Source organism: Hyla sarda, chromosome 2 (genome assembly GCF_029499605.1).
Source record: "Hyla sarda isolate aHylSar1 chromosome 2, aHylSar1.hap1, whole genome shotgun sequence".
In the NCBI taxonomy this organism is placed as follows: Eukaryota; Metazoa; Chordata; class Amphibia; order Anura; family Hylidae; genus Hyla; species Hyla sarda.
The window spans coordinates 18,025,477-18,047,549 of NC_079190.1; the positions used below are offsets into that span (position 1 = coordinate 18,025,477).

Genomic DNA, 22,073 nt, shown 5'->3' on the forward strand with positions numbered 1-22,073 from the left:
CTCTTGCACCCCGCTTGCACCCCTCTCTTGCACTCCGCTCCCTTCATCCATACTGCTACTACAACTCCTCCCATGCACACTGCCATAACTCACATCCTGCACATTACCATTTTTATTCACATTTTTGCTCTCACTTTCACTCTTGTGTACACTCTCCCTTGATGTGTTACAGGCCGGGCTGGCTGGGTCTATTACTCCAGGTACAAGGGTTGCTGGCTTAATGATTGGAGCTGCACGGCTCTTCTGTCCAGTGTCTTTGGGCACAGACACAGACTCCGCCCCCATCATAGGTGGCCCCGCCCCATCGCACGCCGCCGATTTTGACGGGAGTTGTCCCTCCGGACGCACTCCCGCCCCGCCTACTGCGGCTGACGCGCAGGGAACCTCCTCCTTCACAGTGCCAGGATCGGTACCGACTGCATCACCTAGGGGACCGCCCCCTGAACCAACAAGGTCCGGTGCCCGAACACTCCCCCCCCTCACAGGGGAGTGCCCTGCAGTGCCAGGACCTGTACGGCCCCCCGAACAAGGGAATCTGCCACCATTTTCTGGTGCCTGGGCACCCTCCCCCCTCACAGGAGGGTGCCCTTTTTTTTCTATCGCACCCGCGGCCATTTTGGGTGCACTACTGTATCCCCCATGCTGGCCCCGCTCCACTACAGAAACGGGGTCTGGCAGGTTGGGGGACCCAGCATCCTGAATCGGCTTCTCAGCTGACTCAGACTGCTGGAAAGAAGAAAAGACAAACTTAACTTGTCCTTGCGTTTTCTTCCTCTTCCTGCCCTTCGCTTTTTTATTCTTCCTCTCCTCCTCTGGGCCTAAATCCTCTCCAAAAGAGAAGTTTTCCAGACGGGTGGGGGACTCCTGCATTACAATCGCCCGCAGGAGACCCCCATCTGCCAAGCCGCTGCCTTGACTGCAGTCACTGCCATCATCATTATCATCATCATCCTCACTGGAGGTAGGTAAGGCCACCTGAGCCGGGTTCACACGGTCTTCACTCAGGGTAAGTGGGGGGTCAGGGGTAGCAGTGGTGTCACGCACAGAATTAGTATCCATATCCCCCTCACTCACATTGCTCTCCTCACCTCCTTCACCTTCCTCCATCTCCTCCTCCTCACTCTGGCAATCATCATCATCATCTCTAGAGACCGGCATACCAGAGAAACGAGCACCATGGACAAACTTCTCACGGAAAATGCCGGCACCCTCCACAATGTCAGACCTCATCCGCACAATCTCCTCCACTTTTTTCTTTAATGTTTTTACCTTAGCGGCAAATGCTGCCTTCTTGGCCCTGGATGACTGATCCACTTGGTAGCGGGCAAATTTTAAATCCGCTCTTATTCCTCTGAGCTGCTTCCCAAGCTCCTCATATTGAGCCATCTTGGCCTGCATTCTGGATGTGAATATTGCCAGGGATTCCCTTGGCCCCTTTACCCCCCATTGCTGAGGTTCTGGGGAAACTGATGTAGACGCCTTTACTCCATTCCTCTGCCTGGATGAGCTTCTTGGCCTGGATGAACTTTTGCTAGAAGCTTTGCAGCTCCCAGCTGGGGATGGGGGAGGGGGCCCCACATTGCTGTGGGCCCTGGTCGATCTTCTGACCCCATCCTGGCTACTGGCCGTTGCATGTTCGCGCACACACCCCTCCGGCCTAGAACGGGGAGCGCAAAATGAAGTCCTGGATTCCCGGGGCTCCATAGCAGAGACCCCTACCCAGGAGTCTGCCACACACCTGGGGAGGGGCGGAAGAAAAGTCTGCTTCTCTGGAAGTTTGCTGGAAGTCACAGGAGCACAGACACACCCAACCTTACTCCAGAGCTGTACTCACTATTCTGCTGGTGAGGTCACTGTGTACATACATTACATTACTCATCCTGTACTGATCCTGAGTTATATCCTGTATTATACTCCAGCGCTCACTATTCTGCTGGTAGGGTCACTGTGTACACACATTACATTACTTATCCTGTACTGATCCTGAGTTATATCCTGTATTATACTCCAGAGCTGTACTCACTATTCTGCTGGTAGGGTCACTGTATACATACATTACATTACTTATCCTGTACTGATCCTGAGTTATATCCTGTATTATACTCCAGAGCTGTACTCACTATTCTGCTGGTGAGGTCACTGTGTACATACATTACATTACTTATCCTGTACTGATCCTGAGTTATATCCTGTATTATACTCCAGCACTCACTATTCTGCTGGTGGGGTCACTGTGTACATACATTACATTACTTATCCTGTACTGATCCTGAGTTATATCCTGTATTATACTCCAGCGCTCACTATTCTGCTGGTGGGGTCACTGTGTACATACATTACATTACTTATCCTGTACTGATCCTGAGTTGTATTCTGATCCTGATAGGGGGAGGACACCCACACAGACCCTTCCCCTCTGACCCTCTATCTGAAGCTCAGCTTGCCCTGCCTGCCACCCATTGACTTTAATAGCCACATTACCCAGCATTCTAAGCCGTGAAGCTTTGCACAGATGACTGGTGTTCTGGGCACATCTGTATACATATAAATACCTCAGTGGGTTTATTTTCTTGTTTAACGGCAATGTCTCCTATTTTATTGTCATTCACCGCTTATCGCTCCCCTAATGGGACTGCAGGGTACGGGAACACGAGCCGCGCGCTCTACTATTGCCGCATGTTCCAGATATTATGGTCTCTCACCAGCAGGATTCAAGGCTGGAAGGTTCACAGAGAGATTTTTATTTATTTCCAGAGTATTCATCTCATTCTCTAAATGTCCTTGGGAAGAAAGTGCAGATTTCGGAATGAGCAGACCCGGCATATAGCGGCACACAAATCATGGTGTGCAGCAGGCGCTAGCTGCCTGCAACTCCATTGTAAAATAAAAAAAAGCTTTGTAGGAATAAAGCCGCGCACACCCAGTTTATAACCTTCACAAGTGCGGCATCCTAAAAAAATATTTCTAGGATTGCAGACAAGCGAATGGAACATCTATAAGGCCTTGACTAGGATCATTCTGTGCAAAATATATAAACCGCTATACGACATCTCTGCACAAGTTCCATTGGGGCCAGCACTGTAATATGCCAGCACAGAATCTGCCGTGTGATGACCACGGGGCCGGAGTATCGTGATGTCACAACTCCGCCCCGTGTGACGTCACGCCCCGCCCCCTGCTATGCAAGTCTGTGGGAGGGGGCGTGACTGCCGTCACGCCCCCTCCCACAGACTTGCATAGCAGGGGGCGGGGCGTGACGTCACACGGGGCGGAGTCGTGACATCACGATACATCGACCCAGTGGTCGTCACTCGGCAGATTCTGAGTAGTGTTGAGCTATTATTCATAATGCTAATTTTTGTCGCAAATATCGGCACTTCGCGATTTCGCCAATATTTAGAACATAGTGCTATATAATCGTAATGACAAATATTCGTTTTTTCAGTTTTTTCTCAAATGCAAATTTTTATGCAAATTTTCCATGAGAATTTTCTTTTTTTCTTGTTTTTTTTTCTTGTTTTCTTGAATTTTCGCATGGAAAAAAAAGGGAAAGAACTTCGCGTACATAGGACCAATATATCATCGAATCATCAATATATTCGCGAAATATCGCAAATTCGAATATGGCCCCTGCTGCTCATCACTATTTCTGTGCTGGCAGCGCGGCGTGCTGCTCCCCGAGGTGGGTGCTGAATGCAAGATTGCGGGGGTCCCCAGCGGTGGGACTCCCGCGGTAAGACATCTTATTCCCTATCCTTTGGGACCGGAATACCCCTTTAAGGTGGTCAAGTTCAATCATTGATCCTTGATGATCTAGCGGACTTGTTGTTCTTAGTGCTCGAACAAGCTGAGCTCTGGTGATTCAGCCATACCAGTGCCCCTACACGTTCCAGAAACTTGGTTAAACTCAATCAGTAGTGTTGAGCGCGAATTTTCGGATAGCGAATTTTTATCGCGATTATTGGCACTTTGCGATTTCGCAAATATTTAGAATATGGCGAAATACATTCATTATAATGAAAATTCGTTTTTTTTTTTTTTTTCTTCACAGTACACATCACAATGATGTGTACTGTGTAAATAAAAAGTGAACATCCCTTGTCCAAAGAAGGCGAATGTGCGAAAATTCACGGCACTTCCAGAGGACACTGATCCCTCCCTTCTTTTAGCTTGTGGGCCAATGAGAAGGATGAAAATACAGTTGTCAGAGGTTAGCAACCTCCCTAGCAACCAATAGGAAAGTAGTTAGTTGAAAGATATAATTGCGCATGCGCATTCTGCAAATTTCATTACGAATTTCGCATGAAAATGCCGCTCATCACTATCAATCAGTTTTGGCCAACTATCTTCTGCGTAGGGGTACCTTCCATCATCCCTCAACAGAGAATATCAGTGTAAATAAGGATGAATTTCGATAGTAAATGGTGGTGGCATAAGGTATATGGTACTCCAACAGCTACTAATCGTATGTGACCACCTTTGGTCTCTGATGATCTAGTGGCATCATGGCCTTATCCTTGAAAGTCTAGCTCTGCCAATGTCTTGACCTTAGTTACGTGAGGGTCAATGGTTCTATTGTAGTATCTTTAACTAGTCCATTGTAATCTAGAGTTTCTAGTCCTTGGAGAGCTGGTGGTAAATTGTTCAAGTTCCTAACCACATAGGTATATCTTATATATCTTAGCCTAGTCACAGGTAGAGCTCACGCAATCTAGTGCACGGTAGTCTACTGACATGACTGTATAATTGTAATGGTATTGTTTCCAAGGAGCATATAGCAACATTTCGGTGCTCAACTGGTAAGTGATAAGGTTCATCCATATATGGAGCCAAGCTTAGAACTGCAGCTCAACCCCATGTGGTTCTGGTGATCACTGGGGGTCCTGAGGGGTTGGATATTCGATGATCTCACACTTTGTCTGTCCTAAAGATAGGCACCTCAATCTGGGGTCACCAAATAGCAATACGTTAGAAGGAGCCAGCGCTTATTTTTGGACCAGACAAGGAAAAATATCTTGTTGGATCCTTGAATCCCCAGATGGTCGCCATTGGCCAAGGGTCTCCTAGGTCCAATAGACCTTAGATTGTTGACAGGTCTCATTGACCTATATAAATCCAATTTCTATGAGCAGCTTTATCCATTATAACTTGAGAAAACACATGATTGATGTAAATTTTACCATACAGCGGCGCTTTCACAAGTTTAATGGGTACGGCTGTAAAAGCAGCTGAATGTCTGATAAAGGCTGGATACCTCCTGTCACATCTAGTCATGAATGCTATCTGTTCAAAGCAAATATGATGAAGAAATGTGTATTCAGGGAGATAAGAACACGATTTTTACTAAACCAAATCTTTTATAAGAAATAACAAAGATGATGTGTAAACACTGAGGATACTGGAAGTAGAAAAGAAGAATTCATGTTCTTATTAATTTACATATATATATATATATATATATATATATATAGTATGTACAAGAATATAACTACCATAATACTGCCTCCTATGTATATAACTTGTATAATATTGCTCCTATATACAAGAATATAACTACTATAATACTGCTCCTATATACAAGAATATAACTACTATAATACTGCCTCCTATATGCAAGAATATATCTACTATAATACTGCTCCTATATACAATAATATAACTACTATAATACTGCTCCTATATACAAGAATATTACTACTATAATACTGCCTCCTATGTACAAGAATTTAACTACTAAAATACTGCTCCTAAGTACAAAAATATAACTACTGTAATACTGCTCCTATATACAAGAATATAACTACTATAAAACTGCCTCCTATGTACAAGAATATAACTGCTATAATACTGCTTCCTATATACAAGAATATAACTACTATAAAACTGCCTCCTATGTACAAGAATATAACCACTATAATACTGCTCCTATATACAAGAATATAACTACTATAATACTGCTTCCTATATACAAGAATATAACTACTATAATACTGCCTCCTATATACAAGAATATAACTACTATAATACTGCCTCCTATATACAAGAATATAACTACTATAATACTGCTCCTATATACAAGAATATAACTACTGTAATACTGCTCTTATATACAAGAATATAACAACTATAATACTGCTCCTGTATACAAGAATGTAACTACTATAATACTGCTCCTATATACAAGAATATAACTACTAAAATACTGTCTCCTATATACAAGAATATAACTACTATAATACTGCTCCTATATACAAGAATATAACTACTATAATACTGCTCCTATATACAAGAATATAACTACTATAATACTGCCTCCTAGCTGAGAGGTTGTGTCTGTGTAGTTCTCCTGATGTCTGGAGAAAGCCCAGGGAGGGGCCACCCTGGGTGGGGAAGCTCCCCAAGCAAGGCCCAGGCTTCAAGGCCTATTCTGGGAGTTAATCCCCAGACACCTCAAACCCTGGATGAACATCCAAAAGTTGATTTGGAAGATGGAAATGTCCAGAATGTCAGTAGTCTCAGTGCAGCAAGAAGCACAGATGAGAAGAAAGTTGTGGAAGTGAAGAAAGAAACTTCATCAAGAAAGGTAATGGCTGCAGGTACAATCCACCCCTCCTGCAGTCAGACAGAGGAGAACATCCCTGGAGAAGCAGACCATGCAGGAGAATCTGCAGCAGCCTGTCCTAATACGTTCTGACCGCACAAGATACGGGAGCGGGAGCAGCGCAAAAGTCACCAACACGCCAGATGAGACCAGAGGGAATACACCAGGAAGGCTTCAGGGGGCCACAAGTGCGGTCACTGGAAAAAAACAGGGGCCCAGTCCCCAGTCTGGAGATTGTGACCCTGCAGCAGTGACCACAGCCGCACCAAGTCAGATGCCACCTCAGAAGCAGAGTCCTGTGAGTACCCCACCAGCGCGGCCCCCCAATATTCAGCGGGCGCCTGAACTCTGTCTGGCCGAGCAGATCCCAGCTCTGGTAAAGAGACTTGAGACTTTAAAAAAGACAAAGTTACAGCTGCAGAAACAAATAGACTGTATATACAAGCTAAAGGCAGCAAACCCCAATAACCATGCCGTCCATGACAAGAAGCTGAGCTCCCTCGCTGTGCAGCTCGCTGACACTGTGCAGGACATGGAGGACGTATTGAACCAGATGGGACCAGTCGATGAAACCTTCAGGAATCAGCAAAGATTTGAGGGATATAAGGAAAGACCAGCGCCAAAGTCCTCTCCATCTACTGCTGAACCCAAGTCTTCAGCCTCACCAGGGGACACCCAGCAGTCCTGTACAAGACAAGAGGACATCCAGCAGTCCTGTACAAGACCACTCCTCAGACCAGCCAGCTTCCCTTTTGAGAAAGGAAATTTGTACAGGCAAGCGGGAGAAAGTGTCCAGCAACAGCAGAGACCTGCAGAGACTCCTCCAGAGGTACCACAAGTCCCAGCAGTCAGCACGGTGAAGCAGGACTATGGACACATACCTGAAGGTAACTCTGTAATAGCAGTGCAGTCACCACAAGCCCCTGGAGGGCAGTAGAGAGCAGCAGGACTGTGGACTCTTACCTGAAGGCAGCAGTGCAGCAGAGAGCTCACAGGACATGGCTCTGCAGGGCTTGCTGGGCTCTGTAGTGCAGAATCATACTGCCAGTGACTTCACTGATATGACTGTATGTGATTTATCTGATAATGTGTCTGCAGAGGGGAGCGCTTCACAGTCTGTGTGGGATCTGGGGTCATCTCTGGGGTCAGGTCCACCATTAGTTCAGCCTTCAGAGGCTTGTGACCCCCAGAGAATAGAGGTTGATGGTGGGGAGGGGGCTGTACAGTCTGATGCACAACACTTTCCCCCTTTAGTCACACAAGTGTCAGAAACCCATAGTACAGCTGGTCAGCAGCCACCACAGCGCCCCCAAGTACAGCAGGAGGGTAGAAGTAGTGGCGCCTCCTCTGGTAATGCCTGGAGTCGTGGGTCACCATTCATGTCCAATGTAAACTACACTGGTCAGGCTTTCAAGAGGAGGAATGTGGTCAGGTTCAGACATAGAGGGGCCAAGGAGGAGCTGCCTGACAGGAGGTTTGTGGTCCGTGAACTTCTGTGCCACCAAATGGGCTTCCTGCCATCTAACATCCTGGCAGTGATAAACCTTCCTGACAGGCAGGGCTATGACGTCAGCTTCAAACTCATGTCTGACCTGGATCGCTTCTGGGCCCATGTCACCCGGGTGAGAGATGCTGATTGCTGGAATAAGTTCAGCTTTGTCCCCATCTCCAGACCAGACACAGCAAACGTCACCATTATATTCTGGAACAAGTCTGTCCCCCCCCAGGATATTGTCGTATGGTTAAAGAGACACTGTGACCTAATGTCAGACCTGACTAAGACCAGGGATGAGGACGGCATATGGACGGGAGGGTGGAAGGTCCTGGTAAAGTTACGGCAGATTGATAACATTACCCAACATCTGCCCAATTCATTCTTCATTGGCCGGGAGAAATGGGTTTGTTTCTATGCAGGTCAGCCCAGAAAATGCTTCAAGTGTGGGAAGACCGGTCATATCGCGAGTGTGTGCACCCTGGTGAAGTGTAATTTATGTGGGGAGATCGGCCATGTCAGCGCCACCTGCCAGAACATCCGCTGCAACCTCTGTGGTAAGACCGGTCACTCCCACAGGGACTGTCCTGACGCCTGGCATAACATCTGTAAGGACTTCCGTGAAGAGGACCTGCTGGAGGGGGCAGAGGACCTGGAGGGGGAGACATTGGTGTCAGGGTCAGCAGTGACACAGCCCGAGCCTCAGCATAAAATGGGTGACACTAGCGGTGACAATATGGGTAACAATATTGGTGACATTAGCGGTGACAATATTGGTGACACAGTGCCCGACCAGTCCCAGCCAAGAGCCACTGAGGGGAACAGGGAGGTCACTGAGCAGGTTGTGGCCATGTCTTCTTCTGCCCCAGCATCAATAAATCCGCAGAAGAGACGGAAAAAAGATAAAACCAGTCGTAAGCCTGAGGAGGGATGGACCACTGTCCAAAAACCCTCCAAAAAGAAAGTAGACCCCGAGTCAGGTGTCATGTCCATCACAAATAGGTACAGTGTCCTATCAGAGTCAGACGTTGAGGAAGAGATGGAGAGGGAGCTAAAGAGAGTGATAGATGAATTTAATGAGGACCAAGAGGGTGATCCCCCCACAAAAAGGAGACCCCCCACGAGATAAACATCTGTCCGAATCGGACATGGAAACAGGTGGTCAGCAGGAGGGCTCAGACTCAGATCTGTGATGATGGGGGTGATATCTCTGCTTTCCTTTGTTATGATGGCCGACTTTACCCTTAAAGTGTTCTCCAGTAATGTGAACAGTGTCAGAGTGAGGAGGACCAGACACGCGGTTTATGACCATCTAAAGTCTATTGATGCCGATGTCTTCTTCTTACAGGAGACACGTTTAAATACTCTAGGACTGTTACGTGAAGCAGAGCGGGAATGGCGGTTTGGTCCGTCCTTCTGGTCACTGGCTGTGGAACCAAGTGGCGGGGTCTCTATCCTGTTTACCACCAATGATGTAACTATACATAGGCTGACAGAGGTATTGATGGGAAGGTGCCTAATGCTAGAAGTTACTATTCGGGGTAGAAGGCTCCGACTTATTAATATCTATGGATCACAGACAGTGACTGAAAGGGTTAACCTTTATAATGAAGTGAAGCCATATCTCTTTACATCTGTCCCTGTCATCATGGCCGGAGATTTTAATGCCTCCAGAACATCTAGTGAAAGAACATCTAATAGACCTCTAACCCGAGACTCCAAGGTCTTAAACCAAATCATTCTACAGGCCAGGTTGTCAGATGTGTTTGTGCAGGGTGGTCGGAAGGCAAAGTTTACCTATTTTTGTGGTGGAAGAAGTAGACGTATAGATTTAGCTCTGGTTAGTCCTAAAGAGACCATTGGTGAGAAAGATGAGAAAGTCGTCCCTTATTCTGACCATCTGGCCTTATATTTTTGTTTGAGTGTTACACAGTGTCCTGAGACAGGTAGAGGGTTGTGAAGACTGAATTCCAGCCTATTAGAGGATCCGTCTGTGCAGAGACAGGTTCACTCTCTTATACAGGGTCAGCTAGAGAGGGTGGACTTCTATGATGATATGGCCGCCTGGTGGGAGGATGTCAAGGATGAGATCAGAACCCTCTTAAAGAGACTGTCAGTTATAAAGGGGAAGAGTAAGTATGGCCAGTATCTTAAGCTGCGCAAAGAATTGGAGTCACTATATTCGGCGGGTGGGGACCAACAAAGGATAGACCGCCTGAAATCTGAGATAAGGCAGTATCAGTACAGCAGGTATACCTCCCTGGTTCTTGAACGGGATTATGGGTCCTTAGGGTCTCCTGATCCCTTTGAGAATTGCCGGGAGCGGGTGGCAAATAAATCTGTCACCGGTCTCACTGACTCCCAGGGTGTTTTGCAGGAATCTCGGGAGGGTATCCTGGGGGTGGTGAGATCGTACTATGCTGACTTGTTTCAGAGGAAGGTTTTGGATAGAGACAAGATGACCCAATTCTTGGAGGCAACTCCGCTCCCTGATACTAATGATTTGGACTTTTCTCCTTTGACAGCAGAATTGACGGTGGCAGAGGTTAAAGAGGCCATTGATAAGTTACATGTGAAGAAGGCACCAGGTCCAGATGGGATAACAGCAGAATTCTATAAGACATTCAGAGACCTCTTGGCCCCAATTCTCGTGGATGTTTACACAAATTGTCTAGAAAGTCACCTGATGCCTCCATCCATGAGAGTGTCCTCGCTGATTCTGCTGTCTTAAGGTAAAGAGCCGAGTGACATCAAGAACTGGAGGCCGATTGCCCTCTTGAATGTCGACAGGAAGATTCTGGCAAAAATCCTGTTTTCTAGGTTAGTTTGTCTGTCCCCGGCACTGTTGGCAGGCTGTCAGTATGGCACAGTAAAAGGGCGGAACATCTCTGGGGCAGTGATCTCCATAAGGGAGATGTTTGAGAGATGTAAAGCCCTGAGGTGTGGGAGATATGTTGTGAGTCTTGACCAGGCTAAAGCCTTTGACAGAGTGGATCATGAGTATCTATGGGCCACTTTGTCAAAGTACGGTATTTCGGGACAATTCATCGATTGGCTGAAGACTTTGTATTGTGAGGCCGAGAGCTTTCCTCTGATCAATGGTTGGCAGGGTGACACGTTCAGGGTTGAGGCGGGGGTGAGACAAGGTTGCCCACTGAGTCCGCTGCTGTATGTATTCACCTTAGACCCGTTTCTGAGGTCACTTCAGGAGTGTGGTTTTCAGGGGGTGCCGGTCCCCCACTGCCTGCCCCTGAGTGTTGTTGCCTATGCGGATGATGTGACTGTAGCGATATCTGAGCCTCGTGAGGTGGAGATGTTGTCTGCGGCCATCAGAAGTTACTCGGAGGCCTCAGGGTCTCTGGTCAACCTTGAGAAGAGTCAAGCTCTCTGGGTATCAGATACTGATCCAGATTTTGATCTGCCCCAATTTGTGAGAGCCTCCTCCTATATTAAAATCTTAGGGGTCAAATTCGGGAGGGACGATAACGCCAAACTAAATTGGGAAGAGAAGTTGGAAGCCGGAAATGCAAAGGTTCAGCGATGGAAGAACTGGAGGCTGACCTATAGAGAAAGGGTTAAAATGTTGAAGACTTACCTGGTCCCCGTCTTCTTGTATGTCTCTGTTGTTTTTCCTTTGCCAGAATGTTTCTCCGCTCAGCTCTTTAGCCTGTTCTTCCAAATGTTCTGGGGGAACAGGTTGAACCTGATAAAAAGAGGGGTCACCTACCTACAGAGGAGAGAGGGTGGGTTGGATATGCTGAATCCAAGGGTGTTCTTTGACTCCATGTTTCTAAAAGTAAATTGTGGTTGCCTGGACTCAAACAACAGCTCCCTGTGGGCGAATAGTATCAGGGACTGGATATTGCCTTTTGCAGAGTCTTGGGTGCGAGGTGGCAGTCTCAAAAGGGGGAGATGGACGCGTGACTACCTCCCCCAGTACCTGGAATACGGGCTCAGATGTCTGAAGAGATGGCGCATTGAGAAGTCTTATATAGAGAGTAAGCCAAGGAAGGACCTATATGTGAGGATCTGTAGGGCTTTCTTCTGTTCTCCGCTTGCCTTGAGGAATTGTGTGACCAGCGCTTTACAAGAAAGTCTTAGGTTCCTCAATGGGAAACGACTCCCCGCAAAGTTATTTGACATAGCTTGGCTGTCACTCCATGGGAGGCTCTTTGTCAGGGGTAATCTAAAATATCTAAGCGTTTCTGATAGGAACTGTCCTCTGGGTTGTCAGCAGGAGGAGACTATGGAGCATTTCATATCTGACTGCAGGGGCGGGAGGAGGATATGGGAAGAAGTGTCCGGTAAGCTGAACATCCCATTACTGCAGTCCCTGACATATCCTGACATCATATATGCTGTACTATCCAGTAACAGGACTGTAGACAGAGAGACTATGTACATAATAATTACTGTAATTAAATATTACCATTGGCACATGAGAACCCGAGTGTCCATACACAATGAGCCATTCCACCACATCACAGCAGTAAGACAGATCATGTCCGAGCTCCAGTGGGTAAAGTCATTAGAGATACGGAGGAACCAAAATAATGGGAAATTATGGAGGAATGTCTCTTTGGTTTAACACAGATGATGTGATGTTGTTGTTTTTTTTTTCAGTTTTTTTTTTCCTTTCCCAGCAAATGTGGACTTTTTAAGTTTATTATGACTCTATATATATAATACTGCTCCTATATATAAGAATATAACTACTATAATACTGCTCCTATATACAAGAATATAACTACTATAATACTGCTTCTATATACAAGAATATAACTACTATAATACTGCTCCTATATACAAGAATATAACTACTATAATACTGCTCCTATATACAAGAAAATAACTACTATAATACTGCTCCTATATACAAGAATATAACTACTATAATACTGCTCCTATATACATGAATATAACTACTATAATACTGCTCTATATACAAGAATATAACTACTATAATACTGCTCCTATATACAAGAATATAACTACTATAATACTGCTCCTATATACAAGAATATAACTACTATAATACTGCTCCCTATATACAAGAATACAACTGCTATAATACTGAATCCTATATACAAGAATATAACTACTATAATACTGCTCCTATATACAAGAATATAACTACTATAATACTGCCTCCTATGTACAAGAATATAACTACTATAATACTGCTCCTATATATAAGAATATAACTACTGTAATACTGCCCCTATATACAAGAATATAACTACTATAATACTGCTCCTATATACAAGAATATAACTACTATAATACTGCTACAAGAATATAACTACTATAATACTGCCTCCTATGTACAAGAATATAACTACTATAATACTGCTCCTATATATAAGAATATAACTACTGTAATACTGCCCCTATATACAAGAATATAACTACTATAATACTGCTCCTATATACAAGAATATAACTACTATAATACTGCTACAAGAATATAACTACTATAATACTGCCCCCTATGCACTAGAATATAACTGCTATATTATCACCTATGTTAAATAATGTAGTGTAATAAGAATATTTGTATTTCATTGTAGTAGCTGTTGTTAGTGTTCCCTGTAGCGGTGGGTATCCTCAGGATGTTGGTTATCCTTGTGGTGCTCTGCGGGGCCTGTGCGGTATATAAATTAGATTGTGTATAGTACAGGACACGCCGTATTACCACTTGTGTCTGCGCTGAAGCCTTTTCTATAATGTAGATTCTTGGATTTCATATGTAAATGCTTTCACTGTCATATTTTTAGGATTTTTTTTCTCCTTTCCGTTAAATTGAGAATGATCTTTCTCTATAAAGCTTGGTGCTGACATCACAAGGCTGCTGGCAGTCATATTTTATACCAATCACAACATTTCAGGCGGCAGTCTTCACTGTGTACATGAAAACACCCGTGATTTACTCCCCGATCCCGTCCTCCTCACAAAGAAGCGTATTATTGAACCGTGATGAAAAATACAATCTGCATTTTATTAGACACTGGGGAGATCTATTACCAGCGCCTCGTAAATTTCCATCTTGTTGGAGATTAGATCCTCCCGCATCCTACATTTCTGGTCCCCCCCATATTTTACCTCATAAAAAGTGCAGAGCCCCATATTTACTACTGCCATAGTGTCAATGTACAGCGCAATATAGACGAGTGTGAGAAACATGTATATTCTAACGTATAAGGGCAGTATTATAGTAGTTATATTCTTGTATATAGGAGCAGTATTATAGTAGTTAAATTCTTGTATATAGGAGCAGTATTATAGTAGTTATATTCTTGTATATAGGAGCAGTATTATTGTAGCTATATTCTTGTATATAGGAGCAGTATTATAGTAGTTATATTCTTGTATATAGGAGCAGTATTATAGTAGTTATATTCTTGTATATAGGAGCAGTATTATAGTAGTTATATTCTTGTATATAGGAGCAGTATTATAGTAGTTATAATCTTGTATATAGGAGCAGTATTATAGTAGTTATATTCTTGTATATAGGAGCAGTATTATAGTAGTTATAATCTTGTATATAGGAGCAGTATTATAGTAGTTAAATTCTTGTATATAGGAGCAGTATTATAGTAGTTATATTCTTGTATATAGGAGCAGTATTATTGTAGCTATATTCTTGTATATAGGAGCAGTATTATAGTAGTTATATTCTTGTATATAGGAGCAGTATTATAGTAGTTATATTCTTGTATATAGGAGCAGTATTATAGTAGTTATATTCTTGTATATAGGAGCAGTATTATAGTAGTTATAATCTTGTATATAGGAGCAGTATTATAGTAGTTATATTCTTGTATATAGGAGCAGTATTAAAGTAGTTATAATCTTGTATATAGGAGCAGTATTATAGTAGTTATATTCTTGTATATAGGAGCAGTATTATAGTAGTTATATTCTTGTATATAGGAGCAGTATTATAGTAGTTATATTCTTGTATATAGGAGGCAGTATTATAGTAGTTATATTCTTGTATATAGGAGGCAGTATTATAGTAGTTATATTCTTGTATATAGGAGCCAGTATTATAGTAGTTATATTCTTGTATATAGGAGCAGTATTATATAGTTATATTCTTGTATATAGGAGTAGTATTATAGTAGTTATATTCTTGTATATAGGAGCAGTATTATAGTAGTTATATTCTTGTACATAGGAGCAGTATTATAGTAGTTATATTCCTGTATATAGGAGCAGTATTATAGTAGTTATATTCCTGTATATAGGAGGCAGTATTATAGTAGTTATTTTCTTGTATATAGGAGGCAGTATTATAGTAGTTATATTCTTGTATATAGGAGCAGTATTATAGTAGTTACATTCTTGTATATAGGAGCATTATTACAGTAGTTATATTCTTGTATATAGGAGCAGTATTATAGTAGTTATATTCTTGTACATAGGAGCAGTATTATAGTAGTTATATTCTTGTATATAGGAGCAGTATTATAGTAGTTATATTCTTGTATATAGGAGCAGTATTATAGTAGTTATAATCTTGTATATAGGAGCAGTATTATAGTAGTTATATTCTTGTATATAGGAGCAGTATTAAAGTAGTTATAATCTTGTATATAGGAGCAGTATTATAGTAGTTATATTCTTGTATATAGGAGCAGTATTATAGTAGTTATATTCTTGTATATAGGAGCAGTATTATAGTAGTTATATTCTTGTATATAGGAGGCAGTATTATAGTAGTTATATTCTTGTATATAGGAGGCAGTATTATAGTAGTTATATTCTTGTATATAGGAGCCAGTATTATAGTAGTTATATTCTTGTATATAGGAGCAGTATTATATAGTTATATTCTTGTATATAGGAGTAGTATTATAGTAGTTATATTCTTGTATATAGGAGCAGTATTATAGTAGTTATATTCTTGTACATAGGAGCAGTATTATAGTAGTTATATTCCTGTATATAGGAGCAGTATTATAGTAGTTATATTCCTGTATATAGGAGGCAGTATTATAGTAGTTATTTTCTTGTATATAGGAGGCAGTATTATAGTAGTTATATTCTTGTATATAGGAGCAGTATTATAGTAGTTACATTCTTGTATATAGGAGCATTATTACAGTAGTTATATTCTTGTATATAGGAGCAGTATTATAGTAGTTATATTCTTGTACATAGGAGCAGTATTATAGTAGTTATATTCCTGTATATAGGAGCAGTATTATAGTAGTTATATTCCTGTATATAGGAGGCAGTATTATAGTAGTTATATTCTTGTATATAGGAGGCAGTATTATAGTAGTTATATTCTTGTATATAGGAGCAGTATTATAGTAGTTACATTCTTGTATATAGGAGCATTATTACAGTAGTTATATTCTTGTATATAGCAGCAGTATTATAGTAGTTATATTCTTGTATATAGGAGCAGTATTATAGTAGTTGTATTCTTGTATATAGGAGCAGTATTATAGTAGTTATATTCTTGTATATAGGAGCAGTGTTATAGTAGTTATATTCTTGTATATAGGAGGCAGTATTATAGTAGTTATATTCTTGTATATAGGAGGCAGTATTATAGTAATTATATTCTTGTATATAAGAGCAGTATTATAGTAGTTATATTGCTGTATATAGAAGCAGTATTATAGTAGTTATATTCTTGTATATAGGAGCAGTATTATAGTAGTTATATTCTTGTATATAGGAGCGGTATTATAGTAGTTATAATCTTGTATATAGGAGCATTATATTAGTATTATTCTTTTACATAGGGGCAGTACTATAGTAGTTATATTCTTGTATACAGGAATATTATAGTAGTTATATTCTTGTACATAGGAGCAGTATTATAGTAGTTATATTCTTGTATATAGGAGCAGTATTATAGTAGTTATATTCTTGTATATAGGAGCAGTATTGTAGTAGTTATATTCTTGTATATAGGAGCAGTATTATAGTAGTTATATTCTTGTATATAGGAGCAGTATTATAGTTATTATATTCTTGTATATAGGAGCAGTATTATAGTAGTTATATTCTTGTACATAGGAGCAGTATTATAGTAGTTATATTCTTGTATATAGGAGCAGTATTATAGTAGTTATATTCTTGTATATAGGAGCAGTATTATAGTAGTTATATTCTTGTATATAGGAGACAGTATTATAGTAGTTATATTCTTGTACATAGGGGCAGTATTATAGTAGTTATATTCTTGTATATAGGAGCAGTATTATAGTAGTTATATTCTTGTATATAGGAGACAGTATTATAGTAGTTATATTCTTGTACATAGGGGCAGTATTATAGTAGTTATATTCTTGTATATAGGAGCAGTATTATAGTAGTTATATTCTTGTATATAGGAGGCAGTATTATAGTAGTTATATTCTTGTATATAGGGGGCAGTATTATAGTAGTTATATTCTTGTACATAGGGGCAGTACTATAGTAGTTATATGCCTGTCCACAGAGGCCAGTAATGTAATAGTTAATAATAGACACTCTCACGTGGTCATTATCTGATCCCTATGCATTCTAAGTAATGAGGGAATCTTCTCTATACATAGATATACTTTGAGTTACAATAGATGGAATGTGTTAATGTAATTGTTCAGAAAGTTTTCTGTGAGGAGGTTATTGAGTAAATGTCACGTTCTGTGAAATCCGCCGCCTCCCGTCTCTTGTACAGTCTGTGGGAGACCAGTCACCCCTCTCTTGCTTCCATTTCTAAAGTGAAAATCCAGCATGGAGATTCAGATTACCTCTCTGCACGTTAAATTACAGACACAGCGGGGGCTTTGCGGGCTCATTCCTGCATTTTGAATTTTTTTTTTAATATGTTAACCCATTCAGTGCTGCAGGACACAGCTGATAAGACTTCGCCTTCCTATGCGCCAGTATATTGTGCCTCTTGTGCAGGTGGACATGATATTGGGCGAAAATACAGGATAATATGACAATATTACAGAGCTCACCATTCAGTCTGTATTGTACTGATGTCTGGAGGTCCCACCAGGAATTCCAGCTGTTGGGGCCTACTGTGGATTGAAATGAATAAATTATACGTGGAAGATGAATTTATGCTAGAAATACATTATCCTATACATTATTGAGGAATGAATTTGAGAAATGATGAAAAAAAAATTAAATGAGCCCTTTCCTTGATTTTTTTTTTTTTATGTGCAAGTAACTTAAAGCTTATACATAAGGCCCACCAAGGTCTGCCACTGTACGATAGATAGATAGATAGATATGAGATAGATAGATAGATAGATAGATAGATATGAGATAGATAGATATGAGATAGATAGATAGATATGAGATAGATAGATATGAGATAGATAGGTAGATATGAGATAGATAGATATGAGATAGATAGATATGAGATAGATAGATAGATAGATAGATAGATAGATAGATAGATATGAGATAGATAGATAGATATGAGATAGATAGATATATATGAGATAGACAGATAGATAGATATGAGATAGATAGATATGAGATAGATAGATAGATAGATAGATCGATATGAGATAGATAGATAGATAGATATGAGATAGATAGATAGATAGATAGATATGAGATAGATAGATAGATAGATATGAGATAGATAGAGATAGATAGTTAGATGGATAGATAGATAGATATGAGATAGATAGGTATAAGATAGGTAGATATGAGATAGATAGATATGAGATAGATAGATATGAGATAGATAGATATATATGAGATAGATAGATATGAGATAGGTAGATATGAGATAGATAGATAGATATGAGATAGATATGAGATAAATATGAGATAGATAGATAGATATGAGATAGATAAATATGAGATAGATATGAGATAGATAGATAGATAGATATGAGATAGATAAATATGAGATAGATATGAGATAGATAGATAGATATGAGATAGATAGATAGATATGAGATAGATAGATATGAGATAGATATGAGATAGATAGATATGAGATAGATAGATAGATAGATAGATAGATATGAGATAGATAGATATATATGAGATAGATAAATAGATAGATAGATTTGAGATAGATGTAAGATATGTAGATAGATAGATAGATAGATACATAGTGGGGGTTAGTCACAAAACAAACAACACTCCAGCTCAGCAGATGCCTATTTTAAGGAATTATCCAGTTTTTAGAATGTATTTTTTTTAAAGAATGATTCCAAGTACATTAACATTTCTAAGCAGTAGTTTCTTATCTCCCTGATCCTGCACTGTTTTCACAATTAAGCCTCCTGTAGGCATCCGGGTCTTCATTTTGGAGTTAAAGTCACATGACCGCCCTAACAGTAATGGCCACATGATATACTTGGGACATTAAAGGGGTACTTTATTTTTTTATTTTTTTTATCAACTGGTGCCAGAAAGTTAAACAGATTTGTAAATTACTTCTCTTTAAAACTCTTAATCCTTCCAGTACTTATCAGCTGCTGTATGCTCCAGAGGAAGTTGTGTAGTTCTTTCCAGTCTGACCACAGTGCTCTCTGCTGACACCTCTGTCCATTTTAGGAACTGTCCTCTGGAGCATACTGCAGCTGATAAGTACTGGAAGATTAGGAATTTTAAAGAGCACTGTGGTCAGACAGAAAGGAAATTCAAAAAGAAAAGATCTTCCTTTGTATTACATAGCAGCGGATAAATACTGGAAGGATTAAGATTTTTTAAATAGAAGTAATTTACAAATCTGTGTTACTTTCTGGCACCGGGTAATAAAAAAAAAAATAAAATAGTTTTCCACCGGAGTACGTCTTTAAAGGAGTACTCCACCCCAAGACATCTTATCCCCTATCCAAAGGATAAGGTATAAGATGTCTGATCACGGGGGTCCCGCCGCTGGGGACCCCCACAATATAGCATGCGGCACCCACCTGTTTCTTCTCAGGAAGCGCTGGAGGGTCTGAGTCCCGACCCCGGAATGGAAGTCCGTTACGTCACGACTCCTCCCCGTGTGATGTCACGCCCCATCCCCTCAATGCAAGTCTATGGGAGGGGGCGTGACGTTACACGGGGTCGGAGTCGTTACGTCACCCTCTTCCGTTACGGTGGTCGGGACCCAGACCCTCCAGCACTTCGGGACCCTTGCAATCAGACATCTTATCCCCTTATCCGAAGGATAGGGGATAAGATGTCTAGGGGTGGAGTACCCCTTTAACAATGGAAGCAGTGATGCCCGGAGGACAATATGTGACTGCTGGGGCTGCCGATTGGCTGCGTCCGTCACGTGATGTCTGCTCCAAGAGGAAGACCGGGATGAGACCAGAGCCTGAATCGGGGATCAGCACAGAAACGGGAGGTAAATAACTGCAGCTTTGTTTATTTAATGCAATTTGGGACCATTTTTTTCACTATTCCAAATCCTGGATAACCAATTTAACCGTTTCCTGCACAATCGCCAGCTGGGTGCAGATTGCACAACGTAGGCTCTTGAGATATATATATTCACAGACTTGCACAAACAGAGACATGTGCAAATACCCAGACTAGTTTCAGGTGTAAATTACGATGTGGAGGCTGAAAGTCCTAATGTAAAAGTACATTTATTCATGGCTACTCAACACCTGGAAAGTTATAGAAGCCCTGAGATGCTCATGTGTATATATATATTCCCTGTTCTGTTTAGCGGAGCAGCAGCCAGAACCCCTGCTGACTATCGCCCCACCGACCAGCGTTCACTGTAAAGAAGAAGTAGGAGTATTAAAGGGGTTATCCAGGAAAAAAACTTTTTATATATGAACTGGCTCCATAAAATTAAACAGATTTGTAAATGACTTCTATTAAAAAATCTTAATCCTTTCAGTACTTATGAGCTGCTGAAATTGAGTTGTTCTTTTCTGTCTAAGTGCTCTCTGATGACACCTGTCTCGGGAACTGTCCAGAGTAGAAGCAAATCCCCATAGCAAACCTCTTCTGCTCTGTGCAGTTCCTGAGACAAGCAGAGATGTCAGCAGAGAGCTGGACACTGGACAGAAAAGAACAACTCAACTGGACAGAAAAGAACAACTCAACTTCAGCAGCTGATAATTATTGGAAGGATTAAGATTTTTTTTTCAATAGAAGTAATTTACAAATCTGTTTAATTTTCAGGAGCCAGTTGATATATATATATATAAGTTTTTTTCCTGGAATACCCCTTTAAAGGAATACTCCATTTCCCCAGTGTTTGGAACATTTTGTTCCGAACACTTGGAGCGGGCGGCGGGGGTCGTGCCATCATGACCACGCCCCCTCGTGCCTTTAAACCACGCCCCCTCAATGCAAGTCTATGGGAGGGGCATGGCGGATGCCACGCCCCCTCCCATAGACTTGCATTGAGGGAGCGTGGCCAGATATCCCAAGATTGCGGGGATCCGAGCTGCGGGACCTCCACGATCAGACATCTTATGCCCTATCCTTTGGATAGGGCATAAGATGTCTAGGGGCGGAGTACCCCTTTAAGGCTTTATTCACACGGTGGAAATTTTGCTATTCCACCTAAATTCCGTTCTGCAGAGCTTGCTGCAGAACCTTAGCAGTTTTGTGGAATGTGACAGAATTTCGGCGTGCTCAAAACACCGAATTCTGACGAAAGTCAAAGCCCCATTGCGTTCAATGAGATTCCGCAGGTGAATTCCTAAAAATTAAATGTGTTTTTTTTGTGGAATCCGGAATTTCGGCGGCAGAATTTCCCGCCGTGTGAATGGAACAGCGGAATTTCCATTGAATACAACGTGCAGTAGATTTAAGCAGTATATTTTCGGCTGACTTTTCTGGCAGAATTCCACACAATAATTTTTTTTGCAATGTGAACATAGCTCTACTGGCGCAGCCTTACCTCCTGCTGGAAGTACACCAGTGTCTTTAGTAAATCCAAAGTAAATTCTGCTGTGTGCACGGGGCAGTAGAATCCCATTGAAAACAATGGAAGGTTGCTGCAGAGGAGAAAGTCCTGAGCGGAATTTTGTGTGAATAAGC

General features: G+C 41.4%; 1 protein-coding gene across 13 annotated transcripts in view; it reads right to left on the reverse strand.

Moving 5' to 3' along the window:
- TENM4 (teneurin transmembrane protein 4) overlaps nucleotides 1-22,073 on the reverse strand; it is a 1,400,276-nt gene that overhangs the window by 484,404 nt on the left and 893,799 nt on the right. For 10 of the 13 annotated variants that reach the window (XM_056561274.1, XM_056561286.1, XM_056561280.1 and 7 more), the window contains one exon: nucleotides 18,065-18,127. The exons of the other annotated variants lie outside the window; for them this stretch is intronic. In XM_056561274.1, coding sequence (XP_056417249.1) covers nucleotides 18,065-18,127 — 63 coding nt within the window. The remainder of the gene's footprint in view (nucleotides 1-18,064; nucleotides 18,128-22,073) is intronic. 13 annotated transcript variants of the gene reach the window in all.